General features: G+C 36.5%; 1 protein-coding gene across 1 annotated transcript in view; it reads left to right on the forward strand.

Moving 5' to 3' along the window:
* CCDC88A (coiled-coil and HOOK domain protein 88A) overlaps positions 1 to 23,409 on the forward strand; it is a 72,207-nt gene that overhangs the window by 43,076 nt on the left and 5,722 nt on the right. Inside the window, exons 15-30 of the mRNA XM_086744132.1 lie at positions 37 to 174; positions 2,263 to 3,333; positions 3,896 to 4,023; positions 7,972 to 8,113; positions 8,775 to 8,951; positions 9,478 to 9,639; positions 12,206 to 12,483; positions 12,682 to 12,825; positions 13,417 to 13,603; positions 13,978 to 14,123; positions 14,747 to 14,839; positions 15,038 to 15,252; positions 20,891 to 20,974; positions 22,031 to 22,234; positions 22,533 to 22,604; positions 23,116 to 23,202. Of these exons, the coding sequence (XP_086600258.1) occupies positions 37 to 174; positions 2,263 to 3,333; positions 3,896 to 4,023; positions 7,972 to 8,113; positions 8,775 to 8,951; positions 9,478 to 9,639; positions 12,206 to 12,483; positions 12,682 to 12,825; positions 13,417 to 13,603; positions 13,978 to 14,123; positions 14,747 to 14,839; positions 15,038 to 15,252; positions 20,891 to 20,974; positions 22,031 to 22,234; positions 22,533 to 22,604; positions 23,116 to 23,202 (3,328 nt within the window). The remainder of the gene's footprint in view (positions 1 to 36; positions 175 to 2,262; positions 3,334 to 3,895; positions 4,024 to 7,971; positions 8,114 to 8,774; positions 8,952 to 9,477; positions 9,640 to 12,205; positions 12,484 to 12,681; positions 12,826 to 13,416; positions 13,604 to 13,977; positions 14,124 to 14,746; positions 14,840 to 15,037; positions 15,253 to 20,890; positions 20,975 to 22,030; positions 22,235 to 22,532; positions 22,605 to 23,115; positions 23,203 to 23,409) is intronic.

Consider the following 23,409-nt stretch of genomic DNA (forward strand, 5'->3'; position numbering starts at 1 on the left):
AAGTACACTTGAAAAAATTTGTTTATTTTTCCCTAGATTGAAGAGCTGGAGAATGAAATTAGCCAAGAGAAACAAAGTCTTCAGAACAGTCAAAATTTGAGTAAAGATTTGATGAAAGAAAAAGCACAGCTTGAAAAAACACTTGAAACACTTCGAGAAAACTCAGAGCGACAAGTGAGTAGCAGAATCAAAAGTCTTAATGCTGCCTTGTACTCTGCTGTTCCCCTTTTGTAATTTTTTACAGGAGTAAAGGGATTGTAAATGTAGCAGATTTGCCAAAAGGACATATCTGCAGTGAAATAGCTTGTCTGAGACCTGCAGCCAGGGAGAGACATGACTCACTTTTTTAGCTGAGGCTTTACTGTTAACTTCAGAACTTTTTAGTGTTTTGTAATGCTTCTGCGGCTTTCATGGGCTGTGCATTTGCTGTAGTTATCTTAGACGGTGTAGCTCAGCCAAAATAGAGAACTGGGAACTTTGGAGGTAAGCCAGGCACCTCTCAATGGAGGAAAACAGGTTCCAGACAGCTGCTCAGTGTTTGAAGTAATGTCGGAGCACTAATGAGAATTACAGCAGCCTGTCCCTCGGAGGGACCTGACAGAAGCCAGTGTAGCAGAGCTTGTCTGCTGCTCGCTCTGTTCCTCCTCTGTCGCTCACAATCTTCTTTATCTGGGGTAGGAACCATCATATCCAGCTTCCTGATCTTCACCTGTACTAGAATGATTTCTAGCTGGGACTTGTAGGGAGATAGCAGAATTTGGCATTGCAGCTATACTGTTGTTTTGTTGTTTAGAGAGAACAGTGGCGATAATATTAAAGAAAATGTGCCAGCTTGTCTTGTTTAGAAGTGTTAATTGTTACAGTAATTGATTTATACGTTATATTAGAAGTGTATTTCTAAAGGACTATATCTTTCTGGAATAAGTCCCAATTCAACCATCAGGGATATACATATTGTTTTAAACATGTTGGAGCAGGACTAGCATTTCACTGGGACTATTTCTGCTTAAAAATAATATACTTGGGAGCTGTGATGGATTAGCAGCATCTTTCGCATCGTGTACAACTTCTCTGCTGAAGCTTATTGAAGGGGACTGTTCAAGGTTCCCTGGATTTCGTAAAAAATCATGGAGGCGTTGATCATTATTATATTTGGATTATAGAAGCAGAATTCATGGAAAGTAATTACGCATGTTCAGTATTTACCGGGTTATGTAAAGAAGTGTTATAAAGCTGTGTTTTTAGACACCTGTTAATTAGTTTCTCATTAGTCGTTTCAGAACAGTTTGTCATTGGTGGGAACGGAGCCCTAGATGCTGTAATTAATACATTCAGACTTAAATATGGAAGGACAGTCTGTAATTTTCTCAGTCTGTTTTTCTTTGCAACTGGCACTTTTGTTTTTCTCCAAAACAGTTTATTGTTCAAACATCTCTTATGCTGAGTTATTAGTGTATTCTTAAATATTGACTTAAACGGCTTTTCTGGATTTTGCTCTCTGTTGTTACATACCCAAATAACTTCAAATTTAAAAAATCAAGAAATACTAAAAATTAAGATGCAAGTGCTGCTGTTATCCTTGAGGTAGATCTGGGCATTTTTCACCTAAGGAAGTAATTCAGTTCTAATAAGATTTACTTTCTCTAGAAGCTGTTTTGGAACAATGTATCCTTAGCAGGTTTTTTTAACTCAAAAATTGATGTGACTTAGATATGTTTCTTCCCAAAATGTTACTGACTGTGATCAGGATGCCCGCAAATGACACAAATCACCTTTTTTTTTTCCAAGTGAAATAAAGACACTTTTTAGCTCCCACACCTTCCTCCATCTCAAGTTTGGTTTAGAACTTGACTGCCATTTTGTTCTTTGTGGACACGTATCTCTGGAAATTACAGAGTTTAAGAAAAATAATCTAAATCTGGCTAAATCCAAATGAATATGAAATGAAGCTAAGAAATAGAAGCAGCTTTGTTTTGGTTTGTGCTTTGTTTTATTTTTATGTTATCCATTAATATCCAAGAGGAAAATACTTGAAGATTCACTTTGACTTATTTTATTGTCAAACTTTGACTGGTATACATACACAATGTTTGTAATGCTGCAAGTAAATACTAGTAGAGTAAGATAATTTATTTTTAAACTTAAAATAAAAGGGAAATACGATGTAATCTTATTTTCTTAGTAACTTTCAGTTTATATATAGAAGTAATTATTTGTTGACATGTGATTCACCAGAGTTTTCAATTTTTCTTCCCAAATTAGATTAAGCTATTAGAACAAGAAAATGATCATTTGAATCAAACTGTAGCTTCTCTGAGACAACGCTCACAAATCAGTGCTGAAGCGAGAATGAAAGAAATTGAAAAAGAAAATAAAATCCTTCATGAGTCTATTAAAGAGACCAGCAGTAAGTTAAATAAGATTGAATTTGAAAAAAAACAAGTCAGGAAAGAACTGGAACACTATAAAGAGAAAGGGGAGAGAGCAGAAGAACTTGAGAATGAGCTGCATCATCTGGAGAAGGAAAATGAATTATTACAGAAAAAAATTACTAACTTAAAAATCACTTGTGAGAAGATAGAGGCCTTAGAACAAGAAAACTCAGACCTGGAAATGGAAAACAGAAAACTCAAAAAAACTTTGGATAGCCTAAAAAATCTCACTTTTCAATTAGAATCCTTAGAAAAGGAGAATTCACAACTCGATGAGGAAAACTTGGAATTAAGAAGAACAATTGAGTCCTTGAAGTGTACAAACATTAAAGTGGCGCAGTTACAATTAGAAAATAAGGAACTGGAGAGTGAAAAGGAGCAACTTAAAAAAAGCCTTGAACTCATGAAAGCCTCGTTTAAGAAAACTGAACGCTTGGAAGTCAGTTACCAAGGCCTAGACACAGAAAATCAGAGGCTACAGAAAGCCCTTGAAAACAGCAATAAGAAGATTCAGCAATTAGAAAGTGAATTGCAAGATTTAGAGTCTGAAAATCAGACTCTGCAAAAGAACTTGGAAGAGTTAAAAATCTCTAGTAAGCGCCTAGAGCAATTGGAAAAGGAGAATAAGTTGTTAGAACAAGAGACTTCTCAACTGGAAAAAGATAAGAAACAGCTAGAAAAAGAAAACAAAAGGCTTCGACAACAAGCAGAAATTAAAGATAGTACTTTAGAAGAAAACAATGTAAAAATTAGTAATCTGGAAAAGGAAAATAAATCTCTATTTAAAGAAATAGTTGTCTATAAAGAGTCGTGTGTACGCCTGAAAGAACTAGAAAAAGAAAATAAAGAACTTGTGAAAAGAGCTACTATTGATAAGAAAACCCTTGTCACTTTACGAGAGGTAAACAGAAATTAGTTACCATTCCTGTTATATGCTTGTAATGTAGAAAAATTATATCTGTATTTTTGAAAAAAAGTTTGTATTTTTTGTTCTTTATGCTTTAATCTATATAGCATTAGCATCTTTAGTGGTTACAGTGGGGAAAGCGTTAGATAATCAGAATTTGTATGATCATAATAAACAAAGGAAGTAATATAAGCATATTGCACTTAGTTGTGTAAAGTTGCTTACAGACTGTCATGGAGCCTTTGCTAAAAGAACATTGTTCATGTTCTTCGTGTTGGTATTTGTTCTGGCTGAAACCTTTCCCAAATGTCCAAGACCGAATTTGAAAGGGAGATTCTACAGAAAGGAAGGGAGTAAACGACTACAGTGAAATCATATTAGAGTTTACAATGTGGTGTCTAACATAGCTGAAAGTCACAATTGGCAGGAAAGGAGAGTTAACATTGAGTTATTCAAGTCTTGTAGTGATAAAAGACTCTTGCTTTGGCACTTCTAGAATTACGACTACATTATTTTATTTATATGATAATTTTGACTGTAATTTTTTCTGTGTAAGGACTTGGTGAATGAAAAATTGAAGACTCAACAAATGAACAATGATCTAGAAAAACTTGCCCATGAACTTGAAAAAATAGGCTTAAACAAGGAGCGTCTCTTGCATGATGAACAGAGCAGTGATGACAGGTGAGAATGTCAGGGCCTGCCTGGAACAGTGGAGATGCGAGGGTCGTTTTTACTCATAAAGATGGAATGGTTTTACAGACTGGTTTTGTGTGTGCTCTTAGATTTTCAAGGCACATTAATAGACTCAAAATGGAACTTGCTGTTCTTTGAAATTAGTGAGGTAGTTGATGTGCTTTTACATTCAGCTGTCTGTGAAAGTGAGTTACTAAGAAATTTATTGAAATAAGACAGTAGATACAGGTAATGTATAATTACAATGTTTTATGTTCTAGTTAGTAGCAGGAACAGTAGCGGTAAAAGATAATAGGCCCAAAATGTTTGAGGGTTTTGTTGGTTTTTTTTTTTTTTCTTTCTTTTTGACTGCTTGACTGATAGAAATGGCTTTTATGCTTCTGTCACATAACGGTTGCCTTAAACTGTCTCACTCTTTCCTGACAACTATTTCCTCCTAATTCTTCATACCAAAAGGAAGCTGTTTGCGTTCCCACTCACACAAACTGGGAAGCAGCCAATACTTTAGCGTCTCCAAAACTTTGTCCTGGCTCCGTCGCTCTACCACACCTGCCATTATAAAGCAGCTGCTATCCTGACATCTGTTTCCTTTACTGTGTGTTATGTTCTGTCTTATGCTGCAGGGTTTGGGGTAAACTTGTGACAGGAGAAAAGCGGACTAGTATGGGCTTCTAGCCAGTCTTTATTACACGATGCTCTTCAGTTGTGCTCTTGAAAAAAAACCTCAAAAAAAACCCAACCAACTGCTGTCGTGATCTGTTATTACAACGGATTGTCATGAACATGTAGATTGATTTTTGAGCCTTTTATATCAAAAGAAAAGCAAACATTTTTCTTCAGTTTCCCTTACTTGCTGACAGTGTTCTGTTACTGGGGTAGTGCCAGAATCCTGTAGGGAGAATCTGTTACCAGCTCTTGTTTTCTGCCAGTGTCTTAACACCTACCTTTTTCAGCTCACAGATGAGGAGTTCTTCTGTCAAGAAAAGTCCTCAGAGCTTTGGCTAGAGTGATGTCTTCCAATTGAAGCAGTTCTGTATAGCATACAATGCACAGTGTGCGTTTGGTTTGTCCTTAGGTGAATATACAAAGAAGAACCAATCCGTGAGCTGAGTTGAAGCTTAAACTGCCTCAGTGAAGTAGTCCAGATTGAGCAGCACTTTTCTGAATCACATTCTAGATTCCAGGTGGTTGGAGTCAGCGCTCCTGCAAAGGGAGAGAATATTGCTCTGTAAAGGTGCTTTCGCAAATTATACTGCATGAAAAGATTTATGAGTCTACTTCTACTTTCCAGACAATGACACTTGTCCTTTACGCAAGTGCTTATGCTTCTAACGATCAGATGTTGTGGGTTCACTTCTCATAGGTTAGTTGGTGTGTGACGTTATATGAATTATGACTTTGGGCCATACAGTATTAGCGCTCCCTTCGCATTTTACAGAACTATATTTTAATGGATCTATGAATTAGAATTTGGAAGAAAATTTGGAGTTAGTTTATCTGTAGAATGGGGAGTTTTATCCAGCTTTCATTCAATTATAATCTATATGTGAATTTTTGACATACTTCTGGCATCTGTCATGACCTGTTTCATTTCTTCCTTTGCTTCCAGATTAGCTATGTGTAGGAATTACACAAATAAGTTATTTTCTTTTTGTTTCCCCCACCTTCCCGTAGTGCTCTTCTAATGGATATTCCTTTTTCAAGGAACCAGTGCACGGTTTTTGCTGTGTATATATTGTATATTAAGAGCACAGCCCAGAGAGCAGACTTAAACATTGCACACTGGTTGACCTGCGCTTGGCACATGTCTGCTGCTGGCCTTAGTTTGCTTATAATTTGGTGTTGCTCTGCTGCACTGTCATAAGAACAGTTCATGCTTAGTTCTTTGCAGATTGCCTTTCAGCAGGAGATAATGCCTTTCTAGAAAGCTGTTTATGGCAAACTTGATTGTCCAGCACTGCCCCTGTGAAAGCACCACAAAAGCAGATGGAGTATTTGACGGTACAGGATATTTAGATGTCAGGTTGGGTATGATGTACCTGTTCAGGCTGATCTGTGGAGAGACGCAGTGAGCTTTATATCGTTAAGCTTGCCCAGAACATTATGTAAAGCATATTTCTGAGCTCAGGCTTGTGACCAAATAGTTTTAGGTGTGAAGGAATTTGAGCTATGCTGCAGTTCTGAGCTGCTTCTCAAACTGGAATGTAGACCTATCTTTAACAACTTCATCTAGAGCTGGATGATTGTGAATGGGGAATGTTTGTTTTCGAAGTGGTTTGTTTGAAATTGTACCCTGCCGCTGTCCTGCCTTGCCATTATTCTAAACATTTTCATTCATCCAAAAGGTCCCCGAACTGCTTTCTTTATATTATGACTGAGGTGAGGCATTAGCAACTGTTTCATTAGGCCTGTAGAAAGCTAGGTTCATTATGGCCAAAATTACTTTAGTGTATTTTTGATCTGCCTCCCTCATTTTGATGATAGAAATTTTAAAAAGCACACTTTTTGTCTCACTGATTGGAGAGAGCTGCTTGTGGTGTTTTGTTGAATAGCACTTCAGAGTCTTTCTTTTGGGGTCTAAGCTGACCATGTTTGATGGGTTAGTTAGCTTTGAAGTGTGTTCCGTTTTCGACTTGAGGATTTTAACCCTGAATCTGAAATACCCAAATCTCAGTGATACTAGAAAATTTGTACTGTCTTTCATTATTAGGTGTTCAAAAGGCAACTGGGTACTGAGTCTTTTTCCTTCTTTGTTTTCTTCGTAATTGCGTAACTTTTCAGTAACAGAAGTTCTTTTTTGTAGCTGAATATATGCTGCAGCTCAAGAAGATGAAATGCTATCTATTCTGCCAGTCATGGACTGCCTACTGTTTCTTAAGTCCCTGAGTATTACTTGTTATACCTTAAAATCTAGGATTTTCATCCTACTACGTGATGCTATTGGACAGCTTTCTACTTATTAATTCTCTTAGCATTGGTCTTCTGCTCCAGTTCCTGACTAGATCTGATGCTGTTGTCCGTTCAGGAGTCTCTTGCAATCTATTCCGTTCACTACTGATAGATTCTTCAGCAGTCAGGATTGGAAAAGGAGGATATTAGTGATTTGTTTTTATTTTATCCTACTGTGGAGAGAAGTGGGATGTTTTCCAAATTCGGAGTACATGTATAGTGACGGAACCGTTTAAAAGTGATTAATGAGTGTGATTTTCAGTATTTTCTAAAAAGGCTAATAATTCATTAGAATATCATGGACTGACAGTTTTCAGGAGATACTGTTCTAAACTGATGCATGCTAAATCTGACCACTTCTCTCCCAAATATGTGGTTTGGGTTTTTTAGGTGCCCTGCAATATTGTAAAAATGGTAAAAAATAGAAGCTTTACACATCAGAGTGGTAACAGTCTTAAAATACCAGCAGCTGGGCTGAGTGAGCAATTTGCACATTCATACATCAAGTGACTGTGCACCTGCAAAGTACTGCGTTCCATCTCCTTCCCTTGTGCCTCCTCTTTGTCAGCTGGCAGGAAATGGAAATTGATGAAAATCTTGCTCTCCAAATACTTCACATTCTAATTTAGTTCAGGTCCCCGCTGGATTCACTGGAGCGGAGCCAGAAGGAAGAGTGCTGTCATCACACTCACCCTAATGATCCGAATAAAGCCAGCGCCCTACTGGTGTGGCTGAATGTGGTGTTTAGTATGGCTAATATGTTTTAAAAGAGAGAAGGATTCAGAAATGTTTTTGACTACCATCTTCCCTTTGTTTTAGACATAGGACTTGATACCAATACTGAGGTGTCTTCATGCTTTTGAATAGAGTCAGCATTCAAGCATTTTTGAATGTAGCTACTGTTTCAGAATATTTTTTGAATTTAAATACCTCAGATAATTTTTTGAAATACAGACTTTTTTGTGTGTGTGTGATGTCATTGATCAGTAGGTACAAGCTTTTGGAGTCAAAATTAGAATCCACACTGAAGAAGTCTCTCGAAATAAAAGAAGAAAAAATTGCTGCTTTGGAGGCTCGTTTAGAAGAGTCAACGAATTTAAACCAGCAACTCCGTCAGGAACTTAAAACAGTAAGGAGAACAACATTTTTTCTGTAAGATGAAATTACTCCTGTACCAGCTATTGTTATTTCCACACTTGACCTTTTGTGTAAGACAGCAAAAGATGAGCATTGTTCAGCTAGTGTGAAGCAGGACAAAGGTATGACTGCTTTTTAAAACTGCAGTAATACAGGCCCTGTGTTGAAATCACATGGAAAGTTGTTGGTGAGTTTCTTCATTGGTCATTGAATATGTCAGGTGGATAAATAATCTGAAGTCGATTTCATTCTGGATGCCAAAAATAGTCATTTCTTACTAAGTTACATTTTCAGATCTACCTTGAACAGTCTCAGTGGACTGGTTAAAAAAAGAAATACTATCTCCTTGGATGTACTTTATTATAAAAGTTGCGGGATACAATTTAAAGCACTCAAATAAAATAGAAAATAAAGATCTCTTTCTGCTAGTCAAGTATGACTGTGAACCCAAGTGTTCGTTATGTTTAAGCTGTCAGTATCCATAAATTATTTGTACATCATCTCCCCAAACATATACAAATACAGTAACATATATATATATATATATGTATGGCAATTTGTGTTCTTTGAAAAGTGGTATGGTCATGTATTACGTTAGGATGTAGGAAATGGAAAATTGTAAACCTAATTTAAGTTGTCCTAAATAATTTCAGGTGAAAAAGAACTATGAAGCTCTCAAGCAAAGGCAAGAAGAGGAAAGGATGGTTCAGAATTCTCCTCCAAGAAGTGGAGAAGACAATCAATCTGTCAATAAGTGGGAGAAGGAAAATCAGGAAACTACTAGAGAATTATTGAAAGTTAAAGATAGATTAATCGAAGTAGAAAGGAATGTAAGAAATGTTTTTAATATTATTCTGATTTTAATTATTTGTTGTGAGCTGTTGCAGTAATATGAATGAGAGAATTGTTAAGAAAGTGTGCAATTTATCACCTACTTTACATACCATGCAGAATATGAATTAAATGAGTTTATGAAGCAGCTGGATTCTGCACTGACAGATGCTGTAAAGCACTTGACCAGCATTTTAAAGTAAATGTGGAAGCCTGAGCTTGCCCTTTTGAATCCGCAGATCTCTATTAAATCCCTTGTACATAATCCTTATTTACAAAAGTCCTGGAGATTTCTCTATTTCTCCATAGGTGCAGTATTAGTTACCCATTTCTTCAGTCGTAACCTGTAGTGATAAAGCACTGTGCGCTGCTTGGTTATATAAGGTGATCTACAGTTTTGCTCCACCCTGTAAATCTCTGTGAAGTCACATTACTTTGTTGGATTTGGAGGAGCAGCTTTTTTTCTTGAAGTTCAGAAAACAGCTGTGAACTCAAATTTTATTTTTTTTTTTTTCATATTCAAAGAATGCTACACTGCAGGCAGAGAAGCAAGCACTGAAGACACAGTTAAAGCAACTTGAGACACAGAATAGCAATCTGCAGGCTCAGATTCTTGCACTTCAGAGACAGACTGTTTCTCTACAGGAACAAAATACAACTCTACAAACTCAAAATGCCAAGCTGCAGGTAATATTTTCCTGTTTTGCTCTCAAAAAGAAAATTAATTCTGGGGTTTTTTTTTGTTTTGTTTTGGTTTGGTTTTTTTTCCCAAATAAAAGTTCTAAGGCTAACGGCAATGATGTATTGTAAGTCACATTTTGCTTCTGGTACAAACATGGAAAAGTAAGTAATACGCAAATAATCTGCACTAAGAAAAGTTGAATAATAGTTTGTTTGATGAATAATAACATTTCTAGAAGTTGATTTTGATGCTTTATGTTTGTCAAATTTAAACTCTTGACTTTATACTTAGGAGTAGATTCACTTATCCAGTCTTCTAAGGTAATTATTTTAACATTTCTTTTTTACCTCTAAGTTAGGTCAGGGAAGTAGTGTGTCCAAAGAGACTCTAATAAATCCAGTATTTTTTCTATCTTTATAAATAGAGTTTAAAAAAAAAGTAAAAGCCATAGTTAAGGGAAAATCAAGATGTTAGTAAGTACAGAAGAATTGAAAAGAACCATTTGAAAACTACATAAATATATGAAGTTTTAATTCAGAGGCGAAAAAGGTAATGTGTAACCATGGAAATTATAAAAACGGTTGCCCACAGAATCTTGCAGCTCTTATGGCCAAAATTGAGATGATGTTCTTCATACTCAACAGGATTATGAAATACATATCTTCTTTTTTCTCTGATAAATGAAATATTTTAGTTAATGGATCTAATGCTTTTTAAGCTCTGAGAATCGAATCTACTTAAAGAGGGAATACAAAGTCCACAATTTAGCAGAAATAGTAAATGGTATCAGAAATGGTGAGTGGATGGAAATCAAAGAGTGAAGGAATCTTTTGAAACAAGTAAACAAATAATGCGTTTTGTGGATGCCTCAAGTTATCATCCTGTCTGTTTCTGGAAAGCGGAACACAGTTGTACCACAGATGCGCTTTCCATCTACCACATTGAAATCTAATTAGTGCACAGTACTCCCCTTTGTGGCTGGCAAGCCTACGAACAAAACAGAACATTTGTGCACACACCGTGTCTCGTCTAGTCGTTAAAAATTAGTGCATGTGGGCACGGAAGTATACGATTTTAAACAAATGAGGATGTATCTCTGGGATTCAGATCTCTGAGTATTTAGTAATACCATTTTTTAAAAACGCAGGAATGTCTATGTAGTTCCTTTTTTGCTTCATGAATTGCACAACAGCACCGGCCTTTCCTGACTGATAAACCTATTGACTGAATTATCTAGATATTTGAAAGTATTGAGGCAGTGAGGTGGGAGGAGGAAGCATTTTCCACCTTTAATTTTTTTTTTCCATTTGTGGTGGTGGTGGTGAACCTCAGCAAGCAGTGTTATTTGTGTTGCTGGGGATGATTGAATGATGTTAGACCCAACAGACTGAGAAAGGGAATTGTTCTCCTTCCTTGAGAATTCAGCCTCATAGCTTCAGGCAAGTTGCAAGACAACTCTCCTTTCACTTTGATTTAGAGTTGATGGTGATATACGTTCATGAAAATAAAAGCAATTAACTATTAGCTAAATCTAAAGTGCAAAATAAGCTGGTCTGCATGGTCAAAACCGTTCTTAGGCAACTGTAATTGTGCTATTCCTTCTGATACCTGTAAGGAACATACAAGAAAAAGGATGTCTTAAAGGATAACTGGGAATTCTGAACTAAATCAAACTTGGGATTCAGCCTGGGAAGTTTCGCAGCACACACATGCCATCAGACATTACTTCATTTCCAGTGAAAGGTTCAGCCTTCTCATCTGTAACAAAGCATGCTGCAGTTCCAAGAGAAAGGGATTTGTTCCTTAGTAACAGCGTGCACTGGAGTGATAGATTTTTGTTTGGTTTTTTTTTTCCCTTAGTAGATATCCTGAGGGTATTAGAAGCCTCAGTAGTTAGTGATTTTCCTCTCTTGAATAGGAAAGAGAAGAAAAGTAGTCTTAACAGAAGTCAGATGACAGACATGTTAGGTATCGCTGATTCTTTAAGATATCTAAGGATTATATTAGGTTAATCTTCCCAGAGGCACACAAAGTAGAGTTGTTATTTTTTGGATTTTATGGTGACCATAGAGATTCTGTACAATAAAGATGTTTTTTAAAAAAAATCTATGCCGATATGAAAGTTCCTTTTATTTTAGTCATGTCACAGATTTGGCTTCTGTGATATGAGGATCACAGGTGATCCATTTCTCGAAGATATTTTGATACTAGAGCTGTCAATGCTGAGAGGAAAATGTGCCTCATCTAGAGAGCACTTTAACAGATATTTGAAGGTAAATAATAATTTGACACCACTCCCTGTGTCAATTTAAGCATATGCTTAACTGCTTTTTGGCAATACTGCTATAAAAAATATTCTTGGAATATTTTGAATTTGAATTGTCTGTTGGCATATAATTAAAAAAAAAAAGTATTCGCATTAAAGGTTATCAGGTATTGGAATAATTGGAAGGTTACTAAGATGCTAAGGGTTAAACTCAAGAAATCTTTTATTAAGAGACAGACAAAATAATTCAGACTATGAAATTAATTTGCAAACTTGCAACTCTTGTGGTATTCTTATCACTGCAGGTTGAAAACTCCACTCTTAATTCTCAAAGCACATCTCTTATGAATCAGAACGCACAACTGTTGATCCAGCAGTCTGCTTTAGAAAATGAGAACGAATGTGTGCTCAAGGAACGTGAGGATCTGAAATCGTTGTATGATTCACTTCTCAAAGATCATGAAAAGCTGGAGCACCTGCATGAACGCCAGGCTTCTGAGTATGAATCTCTGATTGCTAAACATGGAAGTCTTAAATCTGCACACAAAAATCTGGAGGTGGAGCATAAGGACTTAGAAGATAGGTAAATACTAATATGCATAAGTAAAATGAGAGTCTGTGATTCCTGTGCAAAAAGCAAAAACGCTGTATAACTAGTATGAAAAAATTAGTATTACTTAAATATAACATTAAGAACTTAGGACTTTGAAAGATCACCTTTTAAAAATTTCCCCATTGTAATTCCAAAATAGGAAACTTAAATATGATTTTTTGTTTGCAGGTACAATCAGTTGCTGAAACAGAAAGTGCAGCTGGAAGAACTGGAGAAAGTACTCAAGACAGAACAGGAGAAAATGCTGCAGCAAAATGAAAAACATGAAACTGTAGCAGCAGAGTATAAAAAACTTTGTGATGAAAATGAAAGGTAAAGTGAAAGTCTAGTGCGTGTATTAGTAGAACTCTGAGAACTTGCCAGTACAGCTTAAGCAAGTGTTGTATCCTCTCACATTTCTTAATACATCACGCTGCAATTCAGGACACTTATGATCCATACCTTATAGCAACTCCACTCCATTGGTCTGGGATACAGTCATTTTAGAAAAACTGAACAGGATAAAAACCAAACAATGCCACAACAAAAATTATTATAAGTTCGGACCATTTCCATTTCCTTACTATTTTGTGTTGGCAAGAAATTCTAGCCATTTTGTAAGATTCTTGTATTTTGCAAAATAGCATCTTAAAACTAGTTGTGATGTCTGCATTTAGAAATCCTGCTTTATTTTTAAACATGTGGAGAACCCGGAGTGTTTGACTTAAAGGTAGAATGCATGCCTAAGAAAATTAGATGAGGAGGTGACTGACTGACAGTATGTGTGTGATACTAATAGATTTTTGTATGTATTCTATGGAGTAGTAGAGCGCCCTGGAAATTTCATGCTTCAGAGGGAATCTGGGTCGTGAATACATCTCCTCCTATCTGCATGTATTCTTCTATGGTGTCTTTTAATTCCAGGCTTAGTCATACATATAGTCAGCTCTCGAGAGAGAATGAAGTTCTTCAAACCGATCATAAGAATTTGAAAACATTATTGAACAATTCCAAACTAGAACAAACACGATTAGAAGCTGAGTTTTCTAAACTCAAAGAACAGTACCAACAACTGGATATTACATCTACAAAACTAAATAATCAATGTGAGGTATGTGAGAATTAAGCTATTTTTCATGACTGGTATCATCGTAATATTTACGTAAGGGTATTTGTAGAGTCATAAAATCATAGGAAGTGCTTGAGAATTAGTCATTTGGTTTATAGATAATGAAGTTGGTCTGAAGACGAATTTGCTTTTTGTACAGACAGTAAAAAAGTAGGGCTCATGTGTTAGGTAAACTATTTTAAGTTATGTAGAGCATCAAAGAGGCTTTTATCAGTTGAGTCATGATTTACTTAAGGTTTCTGTTTGATTTGACTATCAGAATCCTTTGTAGACCTACATTTTCTTGATAATCTTATTACCTGTGTGTGAAATGTGCTTACATATATATGCATGTACCATTTCATATATTTTAACAGCTGCTTAGCCAGCTTAAAGGAAATCTGGAGGAGGAAAACAGACATCTGCTAGATCAAATTCAGACACTAATGCTACAGAATAGAACATTACTTGAGCAGAATATGGAAAGCAAGGATCTCTTCCATGTAGAGCAAAGGCAGTACATGTGAGTTTTTAAAACAATTAAATAATGTGATTAGGGCAGTTACACTAATGCCTATATTTAAGTAAAAAGCTTCTGTTTTATATAGAAATTAACACATATGTTACTTCTGAAATGTTTCTCTTTTTAAAATAAAAATTTAAATTACATATGAAAAGCAGACAACTCAAACTATGAACATTGTATGTTTAGTTCTAAAGGATGAGGGCAACTGTGTTCGTTGCTGATGATGCAAATGAGGAATAAAAATGTTATTTATTCCGCATTCTACTACAAGCAAAGTTCCTACATTTGTAATCTGTGAATTTTTATAGTGGATTTAAGAGAAGAGAAAATGTGCTTGTCTAAATGATTCTGGTAGAGCCTATATGCATTTTATTATTATTTTAAAAGGAGGAAATTCTGTTATGTAATAAAGAGAAATGGAGTTTTTTTAATTTTGTATCATGTTAAACATAAGACTGCTTGTTTGCTGTATCTTTTTCTTGATTTTTCAATAAGAAACGAGTGTTATATAAGAATTCCTCATTAAAAGTGACAACTTAGATAACAGCCAAAGGAGCATGCTACTCACACATTATATATACATTTTTTAAGCATACATTATCATTAATTTATGTTTACAGTGACAAGCTAAATGAATTAAGAAGACAGAAGGAGAAATTGGAGGAGAAGATAATGGATCAGTATAAGTTTTATGAACCATCTCCACCAAGAAGGTACTGATGAACATGATAGAAAAATAAACACAGATCTAAACCATGACATACCTATTCTGTTCCAGCTGAAAATCAAGTTTTCATTAAACTTCAGGGGAGCAGAATCATGTCTGTATTCTTGCATACAAATTAGGAAAAGTCTGAAGGCATAAGTAATGTATTATAAATGCAATAAATGTACTGTATTATTGATAACAGAAGGGGCAACTGGATTGCTCTGAAAATGAAGAAGCTGATAAAATCTAAGAAGGATGTTAATCGAGAACGTTTGAAGTCTGTGACCCTTGTGCCTACCCGTTCAGAGTCCAGTGAAGGATTTCTTCAGCTGCCCCACCAGGACAGTCAGGATAGTTCCTCTGTGGGCTCAAACTCTCTTGAAGATGGCCAGACCTTGGGGACCAAAAAGAGTAGTAGTGAGTACTACAAAACATTTTTTTCTTTTGATAATCCTTGGCTAAATGTCTTTTTGCCGTGATTAAAAATTAAGAGGTGCTGGAAAAGACTTTATATTTTGGAGGACTTTTGAAGATAATTTTCTAAGTTTCTAGGAACGAAGCCTGAATTAATTAATTTATCAATGACAGGTTTATACTGACTTCTTGCAAACTCCGTGACTCTTTGGGCAGGAAGTCGGTTTTAGCATTTCTGTAGCTCTAAATGTAAATGCTAAAATGCATTTACAGTGCTAGGATGAAGCAGGCACTGTTACTGGGTCAGGCAAGCAGAATTTTGGCTAGAATGTCGGATGCCACCACTAGTACCCTTTTTTGTTTCTCCCTCTTGTCCCAGCATGAATCCTTCCCCTTGTCTTGGAAGTGCTTTCCAAGCTGTGACTGTGCTAACATCTGTTAATTACTAAAAAGATCTTCTGTGTGAAGGTGTTCCTCCACCTTATCACAAAATCGACGATGAAGAATTTCGATAGTATTTGAATATGCAATAGGAGGAGTTAATGTAGAGACATATCCTGTTAAAAAGATGTGAATTGTTACTGATCTTGAAGATGAGAGTTAAGTGGCTGAGAGGGAGACTGAGGAGGGTTACAGAGGTGTGGGTAGATTGAACATTCCAGACGCAATTTGCTAACCCTGAAGGAGCCTGACAGCTGTCCTGTTAGGATGCCCACAGTATAAAAGGCCAGATTCTGTGCAGCTTGTGCGTTTATTATGTATATTTTTTTGTTACCCACTCTTGGCATGAATCATAAACTGCCCAGTTTCTCACAACTTGAGAGATATTACAGCCAAGTTATCAAGTTGTGATGATTGTATTTAATAATTATGCACCAAAAGCATTTTGGCTGTGCATGTAAAAGCATCAGAATATGTGTGTGTTAACAATCACTTAAAATCTTTGCAATACTTTTTAAAAATTCATGTCTTAGGTTTCAAAAGACAGCAGATCGATATTCTGGTTTTTCCACCAGCTATTAATTTGCTGTGTTACAAATCATTAAAGCCATTATGATGTATTTTTATTCTTCTGTGCTTACTGCAGAAGCTTAGTCAAAGTTGAAAACCTCAAAAAGCACTATTTCAGGAAAAATTAAAATCAGATTTGAGAATATTTTTTTAGTAACTGAAGAAAATACGGGTGCATTTTATCACTTTTGTTGCTAAATCGTTGAGTTGAGAAGCTTAGCGTTTTTCAGTGTATGGGTCTGTAAGGTTCAAAATGGCTATTTTTTAATTTTAAAAAACCCAACTGTTGCTTTTACATATAGACTGGAAGTCTTGTGGAATTCAGGAGTGACTGAAACTGTAGTGGATGTGTTTGCAAGTGTGTTAGTTTGAATCAAGAGTGTGCATGCTTTGGTTCAGACCATCTACATCTGTGTCAACAATTTCATGTTCTGCAAGGGCTCTTCTGTGTGACAGTTTTCTTTGCATGATACTTGGGACCTTGTAGGGTGCAGTTACCCTCCTGGTGAAGCCATGGTTGAAGTTACGGTGGCTGATCCTCAAAAGAGGTTTGAAGTTGTTCAGACCTCATTAATTTTCTACTCCATGGACCTTGTTCATGTTCTCCTTAATCCCAGTGTATTTATCCACAGACTGGAAGGGCTGATCTAATTCTGGATCTTAACTTTCCTCTATTACACATGTCACCATGGAAACTACAGTTTTTGACAGAATTTGGATGAATTATCTGCCAATTCAATGCTGACGATCTTACTGAGGCAGTTTGCATCTCAGAAAGTTAAGAGAAGATCTCAGTGTGAGAAGTGCCAGTAATGGTGCATATTTTGCAGTTTATTTCTTCTGCTTTTAGAATGACACTAAATCCTAAATATTAAGATACTGTGGCTCCTTTCTTTTCTGTAAGAAGTGGCTTGGCAGTAGGGGCTTCCACTGAAAGAAGCTACAAGAAAGAGAAAACCTGTAAGTTGCCGCCTGTCTATGCAAATGCTCAGGTGTTGTAGCTTTCCACACTGGTGGAAGGACGATTTGGGTACGGGAAGAGACAGGTTCTGTTCCACCCTCATCTCCTGCATCTGGGAACGGCGGTGGTTCCAGAGGGAACTGCTGAGGTGAAACGTTCTGTGTGTCCTTCAGTAGGCAAGATAAGGCAGCTTACGTTTCCCAGGTTGCAGTCGCTGGCACAGATTGGTGATGTTCTCAAGAGCCAGAGGACAGAGTATCTGACATCGTTATCTTTGAGATGTGCAGGCTTCCTACTCCGTACTCCCTGTCAGAGAAAGTGAGAGGAGATGCTAATTCCAAAATTAATCACCCTGCTGCTGCCACTACTGATAAACGGATTCAGCGTGTAAAATTTGTAATTTTCTTCTTTTGAAGGTGTTGATGGAGTCTGTTTTCCTAATACAGGACACTTTGTCATGCCAATATTTCCAAGAGACCTATTCTCTTACAAAGATAGGTGATCTTGACGCAAAAATCAGGTTACCCTGTTCTGCAGAGAAAAGAGCACCTTGAAGCCCTTGTCTGATTCCAGAGGTCCTCTGGAAAGGAGGGGGTGCCTGTATGGCTGTGACTGTAGGCAGCACCAGTTAAATCTTGCAGTCAGTGTGGTTACTGTGTGCTCTTCTGACTGCAGAGTGTCATCTTTGCTTTTCCTGGCTGTGCTCAGTGGTTTAATGAGGTGAGCACCACAGATCTGACACCTGCTTTGTGCAGAGCCTTTTTTTCTTGGGGGAATGGATACCATTCCGAGCTTTGGTATAGAAAAACTAAGGCAGGCAAGTGGATTTTTTTTTTTTTCCTGTGGAGAAAAATTAATTACTTCTGCTAGCTTCCACTTCAGCCATTTCAGATTATTAAAAACGTCCCAAGGAATTAAGGCTGTTAGTAAATCTGTCGTCTTTAAATAGTAGTACCAGCAGCAGGCACATCATATCATAGTGGAAGTAAAAGTAGTATGTTGGGCTCAATTTTCTATTACCAAAACATTTAGAAGATGTCTGCCTAACATTTTCTTGTGTGCATGAACAAAATTATTTGAGGATTTTAATACTATCCATACAGAATTCCCCAGAGTATTTCTGGCAAACAGGAAGAGGATTACAAAATGGGAGATTTCCTGATCAGTGGAGGAATATTCTCAGCTCATAAAGCAAGACCATGTTCACAGAATACTGAAAAGAGAAAGAAAAGTTAATTAATTATAGCTAGAGTTCTTAGAGTGGATGATTACTAAGACCAAAATAGTCCTCCTGCCATCCCATTTTTCAGATCTGTTGGAATAATGATGTAAAAAGCTAAGGCTGCCGAAGCTCAACTTGTGGTGTCCTGATTGTTTCTGCTGTAACTCTGCCATTCCAGTATTTTTTGCAGGACATTTCTTCAGTCATATTCCATGCAGAAATTCCTTACGCAATTCCTCCTCTCGAGGAGGTTGCATTTTACCGAAGGACAGGTTTTGATGTACGATTTCCAGGGCATCAGTAGTTGTAGTGAAGTTTTCTGTTTGGTCCAGTTGCTGAGAGCCATAAATCAGTCATTTGGGGGTGATCTGTGTTAATGAACAAGAATCATAGATGACTTGAAGGATTCTTGAACATCCTCTGGTTAAATTTTAATAATAACACAGTGGATGTTTTTAATTAAGAGGGATCAGCTATTTTGTCTATACAGGATTATGGAAGTTACAAGAGAGTCATGTTTCACCATGATGACAAAAAGTAGTAGAAATAGAACTGAATTACCTCTTTGTTTGGCATTAGTGTTAAAACTATTATTTATTTACCTGCTAGATAACTAGTCTGATGCTGTGCCTCATACTTCTTTGGCAAGGAGCTATTCTGAGCTGCCTGCCTTTATATACAGTGAGACAGACAATACACATATCTCCTTTTCGGGAGGTTTAGCGGCCTCTCTGCTCTTTTGAGCCAGTCGGCGTCTTTGTTTATGTTGGTTTTGGCATATTTCCTCATGATCTACAAGAGAAGGATTGCTTTATTAATCTGAAAAAAAAAAAAAAACAAAAAAACCTGGTTATTTTGAAGTACCTACAAGTACATGTACGTAATAAAAAAATCTGTGTACCTACGTAGCGAATAATTCAAGATGAAATTGTACTTGGTGTACTCTTAGTTACGTAGGTGGCACAGGTGCGTTTCTTTTCTCCCTGTTCTTCCCCACCACACATCGCAAGGACCTGACACAGGAGAGTGTTTGCTGTCCCCCTCCGGTCAAGACAAGAATTCTGTTCTGCAACTGTGAAAACTTTTGTGTGCTTGTTTTTACTGCTTGCGGCTGTGCCGGTCGTGCATTCATTGGACGCTGTAAAATGTATTGGGTTGTAAATTTCTTACTGTAAGTGCAAACACAGAATTCTATGGTGGAGAGGGAGATTTCATCCTCTTCCAAGGTAGTTCCTGTGCACTTGTAAATGCATATGTATATATGTGCTGCTGTGTGAAATGGAAACTGCCTGAGCGGGAAACCAAGGCAGATGACAAAGCACACGTCTCAAAAGAGAAACCAACCAGATCTTGGGCTGATTCAGATTACGCTGCTTGCATATCTGCAGAAATAAGAGCTTTTTGGTAACGTCATTATGCGTTTCTTTCTGGATCTTTACATGCCATTGTTTGCATGTGGCTCCTGTGTGCTTGGCAGTCAGCTGGCACGTTTATCTGATGCTTCGAAATGCAGGTGTCTGCCAGTGATCGGTTACTAATGCGGAGTAGCTGAATCTAAGGGCAGGATTAACTTGTCATTTCCCCCTCCTCCATCTTTTAATACTATTTGTAATTTTAACTCTGTTTCCTAATATTATAATTTTCTCTTAGCCCTCCCAGAATGTTACAGCAACACTCACATATGGATTTTCTTTTTTTTTTTAAATCTTTGGTATTTTTTCAGCTAAAAAATTTGGTGTATACGACTCCAACCAAAAAAATCTTTACTTTATTTTTCTTATTACGGATTTGAAGTGGATTGTCTCAGTAAAATGTTAAAGTCACTGCACAAAACCAGTAGATTGAACATAGGGCCCATGTAATTTTTCTAGAAGTCAGGAGATGACCAAAATTAGTAATAAGTGCAAAATGTAACAAATGGAGACTGATAATAGATTCTACCCTACTAGAGATACAGGGCAAAACATTATGAAAGTTAATAATCTCAAAAAATAATGATACGAACATATTTTAAAGCAGAAGTTTTACTTAGAGTTGCTTTCATTTTTAGCTTTTTTTGCTTCACATTTTTCTTTATGTTCAAGAAATGTTATTTTTCACAGTAAAAACTATATAATGGTCCATTTCTGTAGTCATCTGCAAAGAAGTTACATCTATTTTTTCAAGAGCTTGGCAGTTAGAACTTTCAAACTGTATGACACTTCATTATTTTCGGTGCATTTCTGAGTATATTAAAGTTTTCATAGTGTAGTTTTCATATTTCAGTGTAGTTTTCATATTCCATTATCACACAGAAGCATGAGTGTGATAGCTTTTAGCGTAGCATACATAGCTTAACTCAGACATTCATTTCTGTCCTTAGTTTCAACATTTAACTTCCATCTGTTCTTCTCCCTTTTTTCTTTCATTTCCCTGTTTCCGTTTTTCCTCATGCTATGACATAAAAGTGGTTGCACTGAAAAGACTGCCCTTTTTGAGGAACAGACCGAAGGAAAAAGACAAAATGAAGGCCTTCTACCGTCGCTCCATGTGTAAGACTTTATGACAGTTCAGCTTCTTTTAAACAGCTACACTGGCTTCCATTACTAATTTTTCACTAACCTCTCCCTGGACTGCGCTGTATTTTTCCTCCTATTTTGCAATGTGCAAGTCCTGCTGCAATACAAGGAGCTGGAGCTTTTCCTTTTTTTCTTTTTTTTTGGGTTGTTTTTTTTTTTTTTTTTTTTTAAACCTTGGCACTGAATACTTTATATATGTGCACACACGTACGCACACGTTCACTCTCACGAGCACACGCACATACATATATCTATTCAGTGCATTGTGATTGCATAAACTGTATACATAGTTGTCTATATACACATGTCTCTATGTGTATATAAATTTACAGTGCACTGTGTAACCTAAATAGTTCCAAATTGCACATTTCATAAGCCTTTTGTTAAGAAATCACTGTATTTTTTTGTTTAAAGAAAGCGTAGAGAGTAGTGCAAGGCTGTATGGTGGTCTGTCACTCTTCAAGTATTCATCAGTTGTTGCCAAAATGTTGTATTGATTTCTTTTGTTTTATTTTTTAACAAGGGGTGGACAATTTTCTCTAGTTTTCTGAAATCAAGGTGAATATCATCAGATGTCATCTTTTTCAGATCCTTTTACTTGTTATTTTGTAAAATGCAGTATCCCTGCAGTAACCTGCACTGTACAAGGATCCCGTATCATTGTTGACGTTATATTGCATTAGCACCTTTGCCCATTTTGTCCTTATTCATTCCATTTTGTCATTGCAAACAGTATATCAAAGCTTCTAACATGTATATATTGCCTATCACTGCAGCGCAAGCATGGCGATTATACCTAATAAAACCTTTTTCAAGAACCATACAGAGCTGAAAGAAGTCTCTGACTTGTAACACTTCTCATTCATCGAGCTGATTGCATGACATAACATCAGTGATCTTGTGTTTGTATCTTGCAATGTTCAGTGCGCTTTAATGCTTAGAAAACTGTCAGACCTTTTTGCAATACAAAATATGAACAGAAGCAAATACATTGACCATGCTGATCATCTGCTTTCATTTGCATCCCAGCCATGAATGACCTGGTGCAGTCCATGGTCCTAGCAGGAGGACAATGGACAGGTAGTTCTGAGCATCTGGAGGGTCCTGATGATATATCTACGGGTAAAAGGAGGAAAGAATTGGGAGCTATGGCCTTCTCTACTACAGCTATCAACTTTGCCACTGTCAACTCTTCTACAGGCTTCAGATCCAAGCAGTTGCTAAATAATAAAGGTATAGGTAGAAGCTTTTTGCACCATGATGTGACTATGTGTTATAGCAATTTCATGTAAATATTGGTTTTGCTTGTATTTTAAGAAGCAACCTGACTAATTCAGTTGCAGTGCTAAGATACTGAACAGGTTTAATAACTGCAGTTATAAAATATTTCGGGGTTTTTCCTACAGAATGTTACATAAGTAAAAATGCTTTGATTTGAAAAAGATTTTAGTGTATTCTACAGATTATACATATTTCAATAATCTTTTCATTCTATTTTATTTTACATCATCTCTTATATCTCTGTGTATAGATACTACATCCTTTGAAGATGTAAGTCCTCAAGGTATTAGTGATGATTCTAGTACAGGATCAAGAGTTCATGGTAAGATGTGAACTTTAATTAAATGAATTAAGGATATATTATGTGAATGTTAACAAAGTTTGCAAAAATAAGTGAATGGCGTTGTTACAAGTGAGCATGCTTTCTGTGACTTGCATATCTCCTGAATGTATAGTATCATTTCTTCACATTATTCTTTTCTTTCTTAACTAATACATCAGATAGATGTCCTTTATCTCTAATAGAAAGTATCTATGAAGTGCATCTGAACAGGACCAAAACATTTTCCCTTCTAAAAATTCATTCAGAGTTAACATTACAAGTTCTAATTTCAATCCTAATGAAACCCAAATCCCAATCTGGCCTGATTTTTCAGTGTTTATTGTTCAGGAAAACCTAAATTTGTCATGTACTGTATTTTATAAAATCATTACGTGTTCCTTCAAGCAAAGCTGTGAAGTGAAGTTTTACCTTTAGTATAAACACTTAAAATTTCTTTGAGCAACAAACATTTTTTAAGATAATAACAGTGCGTTTCCCTTGTATTGGATAGGAGTACAGGACATTGTCTGTGCAGATGCTCTTGCTCCTCCTGTTCGTGGCATTTCAACAATGTGCAAGGTTCCTTGTCAAATCTGTTGTAAGTGACCTAATCACGAGCAGCTTTCTGCATGCCCATCCTACCATCTGTAAAATCCTGGTTTCCCACTAACCAGTCGGTTTCAATTCTAAATGTACGCTCTATTTCTCTCTTCCTCTCCCTTGTACCTTACTGTTCCTGTAGTGCCCTTTTCTAAAGCGTCCTCTTGGACTGCCTGGAAATCCCTTCGCTTTCTGATCTGTAAGA

This window comes from Chlamydotis macqueenii, chromosome 3 (genome assembly GCF_036417535.1).
Source record: "Chlamydotis macqueenii isolate bChlMac1 chromosome 3, bChlMac1.mat, whole genome shotgun sequence".
Taxonomy (NCBI): domain Eukaryota; kingdom Metazoa; phylum Chordata; class Aves; order Otidiformes; family Otididae; genus Chlamydotis; species Chlamydotis macqueenii.